At 53.1% G+C, this 12,815-nt stretch overlaps 1 protein-coding gene across 1 annotated transcript; it reads left to right on the top strand.

Annotated features, from left to right (window-relative positions):
* Positions 1 to 2,062: 2,062 nt before the first annotated feature.
* KLHDC2 (kelch domain containing 2) lies at positions 2,063 to 12,221 on the top strand. The gene is made up of 14 exons (XM_036383706.2): positions 2,063 to 2,134; positions 3,517 to 3,683; positions 4,452 to 4,531; positions 5,331 to 5,448; positions 6,466 to 6,581; positions 7,704 to 7,785; positions 7,890 to 7,973; positions 8,841 to 8,921; positions 9,003 to 9,061; positions 9,209 to 9,318; positions 9,733 to 9,805; positions 10,915 to 11,002; positions 11,299 to 11,351; positions 11,965 to 12,221. Exons 2-14 carry the CDS (start codon positions 3,528 to 3,530, stop codon positions 12,086 to 12,088), a joined length of 1,224 nt encoding a protein of 407 aa, XP_036239599.1. The 5' UTR covers positions 2,063 to 2,134; positions 3,517 to 3,527; the 3' UTR covers positions 12,089 to 12,221.
* The last annotated feature ends 594 nt before the right edge of the window (positions 12,222 to 12,815 follow it).

Genomic DNA, 12,815 nt, shown 5'->3' with positions numbered 1-12,815 from the left:
GGGTGCCCCCCAAGGTCTGATTTTGGAGGTTTGGGATTGGCTTGGTGGATTCAGATACCTCCAGGGTTAATTTGCAGGGGCTCAGGTGCCCCCCAGGGTTCATTTTGTTGGCTTCAAGTGCTGCCAGGGTTAATTCTGGGAGGGCTGAGGTGCCCCCCATGGTTCATCTGGGGCTTTCAGATGCCCCCTGTGGGAATTTTGCTGGGTTCAGGCGCCCCCATTGTGAATTTACAAGGTTCAAGTGCCCCTGAGGTTAATTTTGGGGTGGTTCTGATGCCCCAAGGTAAATTTTTGGCGTGGTTCAGGTGCCCTCATGGTTGGTTTTGCTCCCAGTGATGATTTTGGGAGGTTCAGATGTCTCCAGTGTAAATTTGGGATGGTTTGGGATGTTAATTTTGGGGTTATTCAGGTGCCCCCAATGTTCATTTGGGATAGTTCAGATACCTCCAGTGTTCATTTTGGAATGCCCGTGTGCCCCTAGGGCCAATTCTGGGGTTGTTCAGGTGCCCTCACGGTGATTTTGTGGTGGTTCAGGTACCCCCTGGGTGAATTTTTGGGTGCCTGGTGCCCCCAGAGTAATTTTTGGGATGGTTCAGGTGCCCTCAGGGTGAATTCTGGGGTATTTCAGATGCTCCCCGTGCTAATTTCGGGGCGGTTCAGATGCTCTCAATGTTAATTTTGGGGCAGTTTGGGTGTTCCAAGGTGAATTTCAGAGTGCCTGAGTGCCCCAGTGTTAATTCTGGACCGGTTCAGAAGCTCCAAGGGTTAATTTTGGGGTGCCCTCAGGGTGAATTCTGGGGTATTTCAGATGCTCCCAGTGTTAATTTTGGGGCGGTTTGGGTGCCCTCAGGGTGAATTTCGGCGTGCCTGGGTGCTCCAGTGTTGATTTTGGGGCGGTTTGGGTGCCCTCAGGGTGAATTTCGGCGTGCCTGGGTGCTCCAGTGTTGATTTTGGGGCGGTTCAGACGCTCCCAGTGCTAATTCTGGGGTGTCCGGTGCCCTCAGGGTGAATTTGGGGGTGGTTCAGGTGCTCCCAGTGTTAATTTGGGGGCAGTTCAGGCACTCGCAGCGTTAACCCTGGGGTGCCCCGTGCCCTCAGGGTGAATTCTGGGGCACCTCAGACGCTCACAGTGTTAATTCCGGGGTGCCCCATGCCCTCAGGGTGAATTCTGGGGTATTTCAGATGCTCTCAGGGTGAATTTTGGGGCACCTCAGGCACTCGCAGTGTTAATCCCGGGGTGCCCGGTGCCCCCGGGCTGAGTTCGGGGGTATTTCAGATGCTCTCAGGGAGTATCTGAACTGTGGGGTAGTTCAGATACTCCCAGTGTTAATTTTGGGCCGGTTCGGGTGCCCTCAGGGTGAATTTCAGCCTGCCCAGGTGCTCCAGTGTTAATTTAGAGGCAGTTCAGACGCTGCCAGGGTTAATTCTGGGGTGCCGGTGCTTTGAGGGTGAATTGTGGGGCACCTCAGGCACTCGCAGCGTTAATTTTGGGGTGCCCGGTGCCCTCAGGGTGAATTTGGGGGCACTTCAGACGCTCGCAGTGTTAATCCCGGGGTGCCCGGTGCCCCGGCCTGGGTTCGGGGGTATTTGGGGTGAATTTGGGGGCACTTCAGGCACTCGCAGTGTTAACCTCGGGGTGCCCGGTGCCCTCAGGGTGAATTCTGGGGTATTTCAGATGCTCTCAGGGGGAATTTCGGGGCAGTTCAGACGCTCGCAGTGTTAATCCCGGGGTGCTCGGTGCCCTCAGGGTGAATTGTGGGGTATTTCAGATGCTCTCAGGGTGAATTTGGGGGCAGTTCAGACGCTCGCAGCATTAATCCCGGGGTGCTCGGTGCCCCGGCTGGGTTCGGGGGTATTTGGGGTGAATTTGGGGGCAGTTCAGACGCTCGCAGTGTTAATCCCGGGGTGCCCGGTGCCCCGGGCTGGGTTGGGGTATATTTAGGGTGAATTTGGGGGCAGTTCAGACGCTCGCAGCGTTAATCCCGGGGTGCCCGGCGCCCCCGGCTGGGTTCGGGGTGCCGGAGCCTGCGCGCTGCCGCCGGAAGGTGCCGCCCGCCCGGCGGATGTTGCGCCGGGGCCGCGGCTGAGGGAGGGAGGGAGGCAGGGCCGGCGGAGCGGCAGCGGCGGGGCCGCGGTAGGAGCGGGACGGGCCCGGGGCCGCGGGGGGCTCGGGGGGCTCTGAGGGGACGCGGGGCGGGCTCGGGCCGGGCCGGTAACGGCGGCGGGCGGCGCTCGGACGGCCGTGATGTCGCGACAGTTGAGCGTGTCGTGAGGAGCCCGCCGGGCCCACCCTGCGTTCAGGCATGTCGCGACAGGAGAAGGTGTCGTGAGGAGCCCTCGGCTGCGGTGTGTGAGGGCGGTGGGCAGAGCCGCACGGCTGAGGGGAGCTGAGGGGGAAATGGCCGAAGGGACGCGGCCCAGCGTGTCTGAGAGGCAAAATGAATAACAGAATATTGTACATACCTATTATAGATAAATATTATATCGGTGTTATTTCTCCGAGGCGGTGAAGACACCGCTAGCTCGAAGCAGGCAGGTTTCACGGGGTTGTGGGCAAGGCTTGCTAATCTAAATTAGAAATCGTAATTAAAGCTCACAGATAACCCCCCGGAGGTGGTGCAGCGTCTCCGTGGCGGGAGTGACTAAAATTAAACAGCAAAAACCCCTCAGGAGCGGTGTATGGGAACGGCAGAGTATCCAACCTGGAGTGCAGGGTGTGATTGTCCCACTGAGGTCCTTTTCCCTGGATTTGGATGCACAAATTTGGGCTGTTTGGCTTCCCCGGGCTTTGGATCTGTGTTTTCCCAGCAGTGTCTGGGGTTTGGAGCAGGGACATTGGCTCTGTGGGATTTTGTGTAGGACGGGTGACACTGTCCTGCACTGTGCCGCCGTGGGAAGACACTGAAAAGCTCCAGAATTTGCTGCTATTGTGGGCAAAGCTGTCAAATTTATTCCCCTTTGGATTGTTTTTTTTGACATCATGGGTTTTTCTGACATGGTGTGGGTTGGAAGGGACCTTAATGCTCATCTTGTCCATGGGCAGGGACACCTTTCACTGTCCCAGGCTGCTCCAAGCTGGCCTTGGACGCTTCCAGGGATCCAGGGGCAGCCACAGCTGCTCTGGGCAAATCAATCTTATCTTATAGATAAGATTTTAAATATTTTTGAAAACGGACACTTTGGCACACTTTGGACACTTTGCCACACTGGCAGCTGTAACCATTACAAACCGTGCACCATTGAGTCCCTACGTGGAACATTTCTGATTCCAGCCGTGTGTAGCCCATCCTGGCTTTTCCAAGCCCCACGCTGTGTCAGGGGAGGGTCAGGATCTCCGGGAAAGCTCCCACTATTCCAGAGGGTGCTGGCACTGCCCAGGCTCCCCGGGGAACGGGCGCAGCCCCGAGGCTGCCAGAGCTGCAGGAGCCTTTGGGATGCGCGGGGTGGGATTGCCGGGGGTCTGTGCCGGGCCCTGGCTGACCCCGCGGAGGGAATTCCGTGTCGCTGTGCCTGCAGCACGTCCCGACATGGCCGATGAGAACGAGGAGCTGCCGGCGGACGAGGAGCTGCCGGCGCCGGCCGAGGAGGGCTTCGAGCAGCTGGAGAACGACAGCCCCGCCGAGCGCAGCGGGCACGTGGCCGTCACCGACGGGCGCTGCATGTACGTCTGGGGAGGATACAAGGTACAGCTGCCCCAGCCCGGGAACCGCGTCCCGTCCGTCCACCCGGGCCGCACTCCGGGCAATTATTCCTCCCCCGGAACGCGGCAGCAGCCCCAGCGAGCAAATTTGTAACGCGCGGCCCTCGGGGGTGTTTTGCAACGCCGGGATAAATCACTGGGTGTTAAAAGCTTGGCAGCTACACGGATTTTTGGGGTGTCGTTTGCCTTTGGCAAAAGGTGAAGGGAGTATTGTCTGATTGGAGTTGTGCACCCTGGGAGTGGTGATTTTATTTGCACAACTGTATTTTTGGGTGGTAATTGGTAATTTGTAATTACGTTTTGTAATTGTAATTTGTACTTTTGGGTGGTAATAATTTTTTGGGGCGGTAAGGATGCCACGTTTGTTGTTGTCACACTGTGTGCTGCAGCACCACAAAATCATTTCAGTGACAAAATGAACTCAGTAAATAAACTCCTGTCATGGAGGGGGTGGGGGAGGGAAAAAGGAGCTCTTGGCTCATTTCTGCTCCCTGGCTCAGGCTGTAAAACAGAGGTTTAACCTCCATTTAGCCCTGTGTGGCTCTGTGGGAGCTGACTGTCCCCAGCAGGTGCTGAAGCAGGCTGATTGCTGCTCTCCGTGCAGGTGGGAGGCACAGGAGTGTGGGAAGTACAGGCACTGCTCCTGCTGTGATCTGTGCTGGGATTCTGTCCCAGAGGGGGTGCAAACCTTCCCAGGAGTCTGAAATTCCCTGTGTCAAACACCCTTCTAACCCTGCCTTTCCTTCTGCAGAATGCCCAGGTCCGGGGCTTTTATGACTTCTACCTGCCTAGGGATGAAATATGGATCTACAACATGGAAACTGGAAGATGGTACAGTAAATCATTAATTTGGGGAAGAAATCTGATAAATCCTTGAATTGGTATGGAAAGGGCCTGAGCAGGGACAGAATTCCCTGATCTCTTTGTTCCCAGCTATCAAACTCTTGCAAAAGTGGGTCAAATATTTCAGGTTTGGGGTCAAATATTTCAGGTGAAAGCATCCAAAATGTTTTCCCAGGATGAAGTAGGAGAGGCAGCTGAGGCAGGCAGCCTGGACAGGAGTGTGGGTTGTTTTGGGATTCCTGGGACAGGACAGAGCAGCTGGAACTTGTGTTTGTACCACTTTTGATGCCCGTGCTGGTCAGGGAATCCCTGTTGAGTTCAGGAGTTGTTTTTCAGGGCTGATGCAGCCAAAGGAGCTGCTCAGTGCTGTGCAGGAAATGGGATTTCAGGTGTGCCCCAGCCCTCCCTGGGGTCAGGGACAGCCTGGGGCACGGGCTGGAATCTCCTCTCTGTGGTTATGGTGTTTGCAAACAGGAAAAATCCAGGAGCAGAGTGGAAACCTGCAGTTTACACAGGTGAATCCTCTCTGCCTGAGGATTCTGAGCATTCCAAACCCCTGAGCTGGGCAGATGGGATTCCTAACCCCCAAAAAAACCCATGTATTAACTAAAGTGCCTTTTCCTCACCCCTCCATCATAACAGAGAATAATTCTGTGAATTATTACATCTGAAAAGGTGGGAGGAACAGGCTTGAATATCCACAGTGAGCTGTGGTAACCAGAACCCTCCAGGTAAGGCCATCCCTGCTGGCTGGGAGCAGGTGAAGGATGCCAGCCTGGTTTTGCAGGAAGAAGAGCAAGACTGAGGGAGATGTTCCCCCCTCCATGTCTGGCAGCTGTGCCGTGTGTGTGGACAGAGTTCTGTACCTCTTCGGGGGGCACCACGCCCGGGGCAACACCAACAAGGTCAGCAATGCCTTTCTCATGGAATAACACAGCACCAGAATCATCATCATCATCAAATAGAATCCCTTCCCGTGGGCTTGTGCCCTGGAGGCTTCACAGCACTGCAGGAACAGCCCGAGCTGGCACCAGCTGTGTCCTTGTGCAATTCCCCTCAGCTGCTCGATTGTGTCCCTGCCTTTGAGTTTGCTGATTTTAAAAGATGGGAGTTGCCAGAGTTGCCTGAATAATATCAGGAGCTGATCTGGAATTGATCTGGGGTGGCTTGAAGTGTTTCTGTTCCCTCGAGTCTCTGGTAATCCCAGAATCCCAAAATCATTTAGGTTGGAAAGGTCCTCCAAGATCACTGCCCCATCCCCACCCCTTCAACTAGAACTAATTAATGATCTTTTCTGATAGTCTGGCAATGGGGTTTATATTAAGTAGTTTTGGTCTATATAAATATGTAGTTTATGTATTTGAATATAAGATCATCGATTTCTCATGTAAATATAAACTCAAAGGAGTTGGAAGGAGCTTTTGCAGACAATTTGAAACAAACCTCATTGTAAGGTGTGATTTCTTCCCCTCCTGCTGTGGCATTCTTACATTTCAGTTTTGGGTGTAAGTGCAGCAGCTGGTTCTCTTCCTGTACAATTATATAAATGCAGAGAAGGGGTAATCCTGTAAAAAAAGTCACTTTGCAAACTCCTGAACAATTTTTTAGTTGTAAGACAATTGTGCTCTGTACACACCTTCAGTGTATCCCACAGCAGCTTTTGGATGCTGAAGCTCAGTGCCCAGAACCCTGTTAGTGCTGCAAAAGGTGTTTGAGTCTGAAAAAGGTCAGGACTTTTTGATTTGTGAATCCATCTTTTGTTACAAAATATTTCCAGTGCTCTTCTTTTCAGCTAGGAAAAGAACTTTTCAGTTATTGCTATTTCTATACCAACACATGTTCATTTAAAGTTGCTATTTTAACAGCAGATTTAAGCTCGAAGCTGATGATGTGAGTTTAAAAAAACCTCTTTATTTTCCCAGTTCTACATGTTAAATGCCAGATCCACGGACAAAGTGCTGCAGTGGGTGAGAGTGGAGTGCCAGGGGGTGCCCCCCTCGTCCAAGGACAAGCTGGGGGTGTGGGTGCACAAGAACAGGTGAGGCCCCAGCGAGGCTCTGCTCCCTCTTGGCTTCTCCCTCCTCTTCCTCCTCCTCCCTCTCCTTGGGGAGAGCTGGGAATGCTCCCCTGGAGAGGAGAAGGCTCCAGGGAGAGCTCAGAGCCCCTGGCAGGGCCTGGAGGGGCTCCAGGAGAGCTGGAGAGGGACTGGGGACAAGGGATGGAGGGACAGGAGCCAGGGAATGGCTCCCAGTGCCAGAGGGCAGGGATGGATGGGAGATTGGGAATTCCTGGCTGGGCTGGGATTGCCAGAGCAGCTGTGGCTGCCCCTGGATCCCTGGCAGTGCCCAAGGCCAGGCTGGACACTGGGGCACCCTGGGACAGTGGGAGGTGTCCCTGCCATGGCAGGGGTGGCTCTGGGTGGGATTTAGGGTCCCTTCCACCCAAACCATTCTGGGGTTTTGGAGTTTAACTCTTGTGCTGCCTTGGCCACTCCATGGAGGAACTCCCAGCTCTCTCTGTGATTTGCTGGGGATTTGCTGCAGAGACTCAGGGAATGTGGGAGCCCCTGAGTGTCCCTGCAGCTGGGGATGCTCCCTGCTTCTGTGGCCTTGCCCTCAGTGCTGCCTCTTCAGCTCCTTGGTGTGGGGAGTGAGCTCCTCATCAGCACAGCCGACAGCATCAGCTCAGCTGGCAACCCGTGCAGGGCTGCACCTGTGGGTGGTTAATGAGGTGCTGCACCTTGGTTCTGGCACTCCATAATCCTGTAGGAATTTCTGGCAAAGCCCTGCCAGTTCCTAACACAGGCTAAACCCCAAAGGCAAAACCTGGGGGTAATTCCCACTTCAGCTCCAGGAGAACAACGTGGCAAAGGCCAAAGTGCAGTGACCGGGCTGCACATCCTGCCAGCCTCAGAGATCTGCAGGTGGAGCAGAGCTTGGGAGCCTGAGGCTGGAAACTGCTCCAGGGGGATTCAGGGGGGCAGCAAACAGAGCCCTCTCCTGGAAAACCAAAGGAGCTTCCCTGGTTTTCTGAGCACAGAATTTACAGTTCTGGTTATATTTATATTTAAAAATTATATTTAATAATTATATTTAATAGTTATACTTTATATTTATGATAGCAGAATTTCTCACAGCTCTTGCTCCATGTTTTCCTGCAGGCTGATATTTTTTGGAGGCTATGGCTATTTTCCTGAAGGGAAGCAACGTGGAACATTTGAATTTGATGAAACTTCTTTTTGGGTAAGTAACCCTGGAAGCCATTTCTGCTTCAACTTTTAATATTTCATCGCTGCTTGTTAAAACTTGTTGCTTCTTTGTGTTGTTGGTTTTGGTTTTTTTTTAAGAATTCAGGCCTTCCTAGAGGATGGAATGACCACGTGCACGTTCTGGACCTTGAAACTTTCACTTGGAGCCAGCCCATAACTACGGTAATTAATGCTTTCCTGTCATTTAATTAAGTCACAGCTCAGTAATGGTATTTAGGAGTGTTCATTTAGACAGTGGATCTGTCTAAATGAATTTAAACTATTCATTTAGACAGATCCACTCTGCAAAAAGAGGAAATTTTGATTTGTTTTATTTTGATTTGTCTTCATGCATTTTTTCCTGTTGCTTGCTTTGGGTGATGCTGCAGCTGCAGGGCAGTGGGGTTTGCTGTCACCCTCAGTGCCAGGGCATGCCTGGTTCCTGTCCCTGGGGGGCTGAGTGTGCTCAGGAGACAATGAATTAAACACTGCTAATTGCAAATACACACATTTGGAGTGTGCAGGAACAGGGAAATGGGCTGGGGTTGCCACAGGGTTGGGGGAATTGAAATGTGAGACGAGGAGCTGCAGATTGCCAAAGAATTGCTCTGATTGCTCCATTCAGGTCTCATTGGTTCAGAAACTCAAGGAAAATGGAAATGGTGTTTAATGGGATCCCAGAGTGGTTTGGGTGGGAAGGGACCTTAAAACTCATCCAGTGCCACCCCTGCCATGGGCAGAGACACCTTCCTCTATCCCAGACTGTCCACCCTAGCCTTGCACACTTCCATGGTTTATGAATTTAAGGATTTATTATGTCACTGTCTCATTTACAGTTTGTCTTCTGTGGCTGAACCCTGTGCTAAAAGCAGAATTTATAAACCCCATTTTTAATGAGTTCCCTGACCTTCCATCCATCAAAAAACCGCACACAGGGGGATTTACTGGCTGTGTTTTTTCACTCTGATCCTTGCTGGCCTTAAATCTGAGTTGAGCTGGGGCTCTCTTGTCCTCTGGTGCCTGATCTGTGCTGTCCCCGTCCCCTCCCAGGGCAAGACCCCGTCGCCCCGCGCCGCCCACGCCTGCGCCACGGTTGGGAACAGGGGCTACGTGTTCGGAGGCAGATACAGGGTAAGGCCAGGCTGCCCCAGCTGTGCTGAGCCCAGAGCTGAGCAGGGCCTGAGCTGTGAGCCACGCTCTGCTCTCTTGCAGGAGTCCAGAATGAACGACTTCTACTGCCTGAACCTGGACACGTGGGAGTGGAACGAAATGTGGGTGCTCAGGCTCGATTTCTTCTTGTGACTGAAGAAATTCCTGTTGTCCTTGGGTCACTGCAGTATCCTGCAGATAGCTGATCAGGAAACAGAGAGGGATTTTGCTGTCCCTGTGGTGATTTGGGTGTTTTTCTTGCAATCCAGACTCACCCAAGGCATCTGCCCCGTGGGCCGATCGTGGCATTCCTTAACACCAATTTCCTCGGATCACCTCTTCCTCTTTGGAGGCTTCACCACGAACAAGCAGCCCCTGAGTAAGTCATTCCAGAGGGATTTGGTGGTGGCTTTTTGTGCTCTGGAGCAGCTCTGCACAGGAGCTTTCATGATTGCCTTGAATTCCTTCTAAATTCCTCCAACTCCTCGTTCCACAGAGCAGGAGCTGCTGAGGGTGTGGAGACACCACAACTTCCAGCAACTGATCTGCTCTAAAATTGTATCTAAAAGTGCCAATTGCAATTGGTGACAGCTTTACAATTCTCCACCTTCACCCCCATAAATCTCTGTTACATTGAACACCTGTTGTCAAACAGGAGCCAATGTTTTATAAGGTTTTTCCTAAAATATTTGATTTATCTAAGGACAGAAATAGGATGTGCTACACCAGAGTATTTGTATATTGCAGCAGCTTCCAGAACTGACAGAATCCTGATTTTATCTGGGATTTTCAGGTGATGCCTGGATTTACTGCATCAGCAAGAACGAGTGGGTGCAGTTTGAGCATAACTACTCTGAGAAGCCAAGGTATGGCAGACAATTCCCTGGAAACGGGGACAGAGGGGCTGTGGAAGCACCTGGTGGTGGCTGTCAGGGAGGAGCCTGGTTCCTCCTCCCTGCTCTCCTTTCACATGCCCCAGAGTGCAGTGGGTGTGTGCCCCAGAATTCCAGGGCAGGCAGCCTGGGAAACAGCAGGAAGCACAGAATTGAGGGTTTGATCCTCAGATTTGGGGTTTGACCTTGGGATTTAGGGTTTGACCTCAGGATTTAGGGTTTGATCCTCAGATTTGGGGTTTGACCTCAGGGTTTAGGGTTTGATCCTCGAGATTTAGGGTTTGATCTCAGGGTTTAGGGTTTGATCCTCAGGATTTAGGGTTTGATCCTCGGGATTTAGGGTTTGATCCTCAGGATTTAGGGTTTGCTCCTCGAGATTTAGGGTTTGATCCTCAGGATTTAGGGTTTGCTCCTCGAGATTTAGGGTTTGATCCTCGGGATTTAGGGTTTGATCTCAGGGTTTAGGGTTTGATCCTCGGGATTTAGGGTTTGATCCTCGGATTTAGGGTTTGATCTCAGGGTTTAGGGTTTGATCTCAGGATTTAGGGTTTGACCTCGGGATTTAGGGTTTGATCTCAGGGTTTAGGGTTTGATCTCAGGGTTTAGGGTTTGATCTCAGGGTTTAGGGTTTGACCTCGGGATTTAGGGTTTGATCTCAGGGTTTAGGGTTTGATCTCAGGGTTTAGGGTTTGATCTCAGGGTTTAGGGTTTGATCTGGCTGCAGAGGACTCCGAGCTGCGCGTGCCAGCAGCAGAGCTGACTGGGGCCGGTGTCCTTGCTCTGCCACCCCCAGGCAGGGGCTGGTGTCACCAAGGCCCTGCCCGAGGCTCATCCCGTGCACACCCAGGGCTGTTCTTGGCTTCCTGCTGTGGAACAGGGGTTGGTGACCTGCAGTTTGAAGCCCCTGTGATGCACTCATGGGGAACATGAGTCTTCCTCCCTCTGCTCAGGGAAGTGCCCTGAGCCAGGTCAGGGGGTTAAAGCTCTGCTGCTTCCTGGTTTTCTCCTGGCCTGGCTGGGATGAGGAGGGGCCTTCCCAGCGCTGGGGTTTGGGTTAATGCAGGGCTGCTCTCTGTTCCCAGGCTGTGGCACACGGCCTGTGCCAGCGAGGAGGGCGAGGTCATCATCTTTGGGGGCTGTGCCAACAACCTGCTGGCCCATTCCAAAGCTGTGAGTTGGTTTTGAGCTTCCCCTTCCCGTGGGGTCTGCACTGCTGATCTCGTGGGGATCACAAAGGTGCAGGGACAAAGCCTGAGGGGGAAATGCTTTGCTCCTGCCCCAAGTCCCTCAAGGCTGGGAACCCTGAAGGCTTCCTCCAGCATCCCTGCCCAGGGCAGGCTGGAATGGGATGAGCTTTGAGCTCCTTCCAGCCCAGCATTCTGGGGTTCCCTGGTTGTGTTCCCTGGGCTGCTCTGGCTCCTGCTGGGATCCCACAGAACCAATTTTCTATCTCTGTCCTCCTTCAGGCTCACAGTAATGAAATCCTGGTATTCTCCCTCCAGCCAAGATCTCTTGTAAGGTAAGAGAGCAGGAGTTCAGCATGGAACTGTCTGTCCCAGCTTAGCTGGCAGGGGGACATTCCTGGGAGGGTGGGGAACGGCTGTGGCTGCCCCTGGATCCCTGGAAGTGTCCAGGGCCAGGTTGGACAGGCCTTGGAGCACTGGGATGGTGAGAGGTGTCCCTGCCCATAGAAAAAGGGTGGAATGGGATGGGATTTAAGGTCCTTCCAACCCAAACCATTTTGGGATTCTAAGACAAATGAGGCAGGGGTTACCATTAGACCTGTTCATGTTCCTAAAATACTGGAAACCATTTCTGCCTCCAAACGCTGCCAGAGCAGCAGCCAGGGCTGAGCATGGAGCATTCCCCTCCCTCAGCACCTCTGGCACGAGCTGCCAGTGCAGCCTGTCCCTGCTGACAGAGCCCCAGGATCCCAGTGCAGCCTGTCCCTGCTGACAGAGCCCCAGGATCCCAGTGCAGCCTGTCCCTGCTGACAGAGCCCCAGGATCCCAGTGCAGCCTGTCCCTGCTGGCACAGCCCTGTGTGTGTTGGGGCTCCCAGTGCAGCCTGTCCCTGCTGGCACAGCCCTGTGTGTGTTGGGGCTCCCAGTGCAGCCTGTCCCTGTGTTGCAGGCTGTGCCTGGAGGCCGTCATTTGCTTCAAGGAGCTGTTGGCCAGCTCGTGGCACTGCCTGCCCAAGCACCTGCTGCACAGCGTGAACCAGCGCTTCGGCAGCAACAACACCTCGGGCTCCTGAGCCCCGGGGCACGGCCCGTGCCCCACCCTCTGTGTGTAGGTAGTTGCTTCTCGCCCTCCCGTGCATGTGAATGGCCTAGAGAGAACCTATTTTTGTGTGAGATGTTCCAATAAATGTGTTTGATGCCAGAGGAGATGAGCCTGAGCTTCAGCTGTGACCAGGTGTGGGGTTGTGCACCCCGAGAGCAGGGGGGGATGTCCTTGGGGGCAGAGCTGGGAATGCTGAGCACACCACGGCTCTGAGTGTTGCTTTGGTGGTGTTTAGCCCACAGCTCCACGTTTTGCCACAGATGTTTCAGGTCAGAGAAGCAGGATGTGGAAGTTAGGAGCAGGATCTGGAAGTTGTCCCGTTGTCAGTTGATAAACTGTCGTAAACCTAGAGATGTTAAAGCACCACTACTCTCTGCTTGGCTGTAGTTTGGTTTTGTTTTTGGTTTTGTTTTTTTTTTTTTTTTTTTTTAATTTTTATGTTGTGGAACTTCAGTTGTGAACCTTAGGTAGCAGATATTCTGCCCTGTGAGTGTAACTGGGAGTGTTTGTGCCTGTTGCCAGCCCTGTGGAGCTCCCCTGCCCCTGGAGCAGCCCCAGGGATGTCCCCTGGCTGCAGGGACATGGAGAGGGGACACGGGGGACAGGGCCAGGCTGTGCTGCTGTGGGGAAGGGGGGGGAATCATGTTTTAAGCTGTCTTCAAAAACTGATTAAAAACGTTGACTTGTAGAACAATTCC

Source organism: Molothrus ater, chromosome 6 (assembly GCF_012460135.2).
Source record: "Molothrus ater isolate BHLD 08-10-18 breed brown headed cowbird chromosome 6, BPBGC_Mater_1.1, whole genome shotgun sequence".
In the NCBI taxonomy this organism is placed as follows: domain Eukaryota; kingdom Metazoa; phylum Chordata; class Aves; order Passeriformes; family Icteridae; genus Molothrus; species Molothrus ater.
Note: the sequence above shows the minus strand (reverse complement) of the source record. Positions and strands in the feature narration are given on the sequence as shown.

Bases quoted from the DNA above. Each gene is read 5' to 3' on its own strand.
- KLHDC2 (XM_036383706.2), top strand. From the start codon at position 3,528: ATGGCCGATGAGAACGAGGAGCTGCCGGCGGACGAGGAGCTGCCGGCG. The intron at 9,062-9,208 runs GTGGGTGCTCAG...CTTGCAATCCAG, and splicing joins ACGTGGGAGTGGAACGAAAT to ACTCACCCAAGGCATCTGCC. The intron at 9,319-9,732 runs GTAAGTCATTCC...TGGGATTTTCAG, and splicing joins CACGAACAAGCAGCCCCTGA to GTGATGCCTGGATTTACTGC.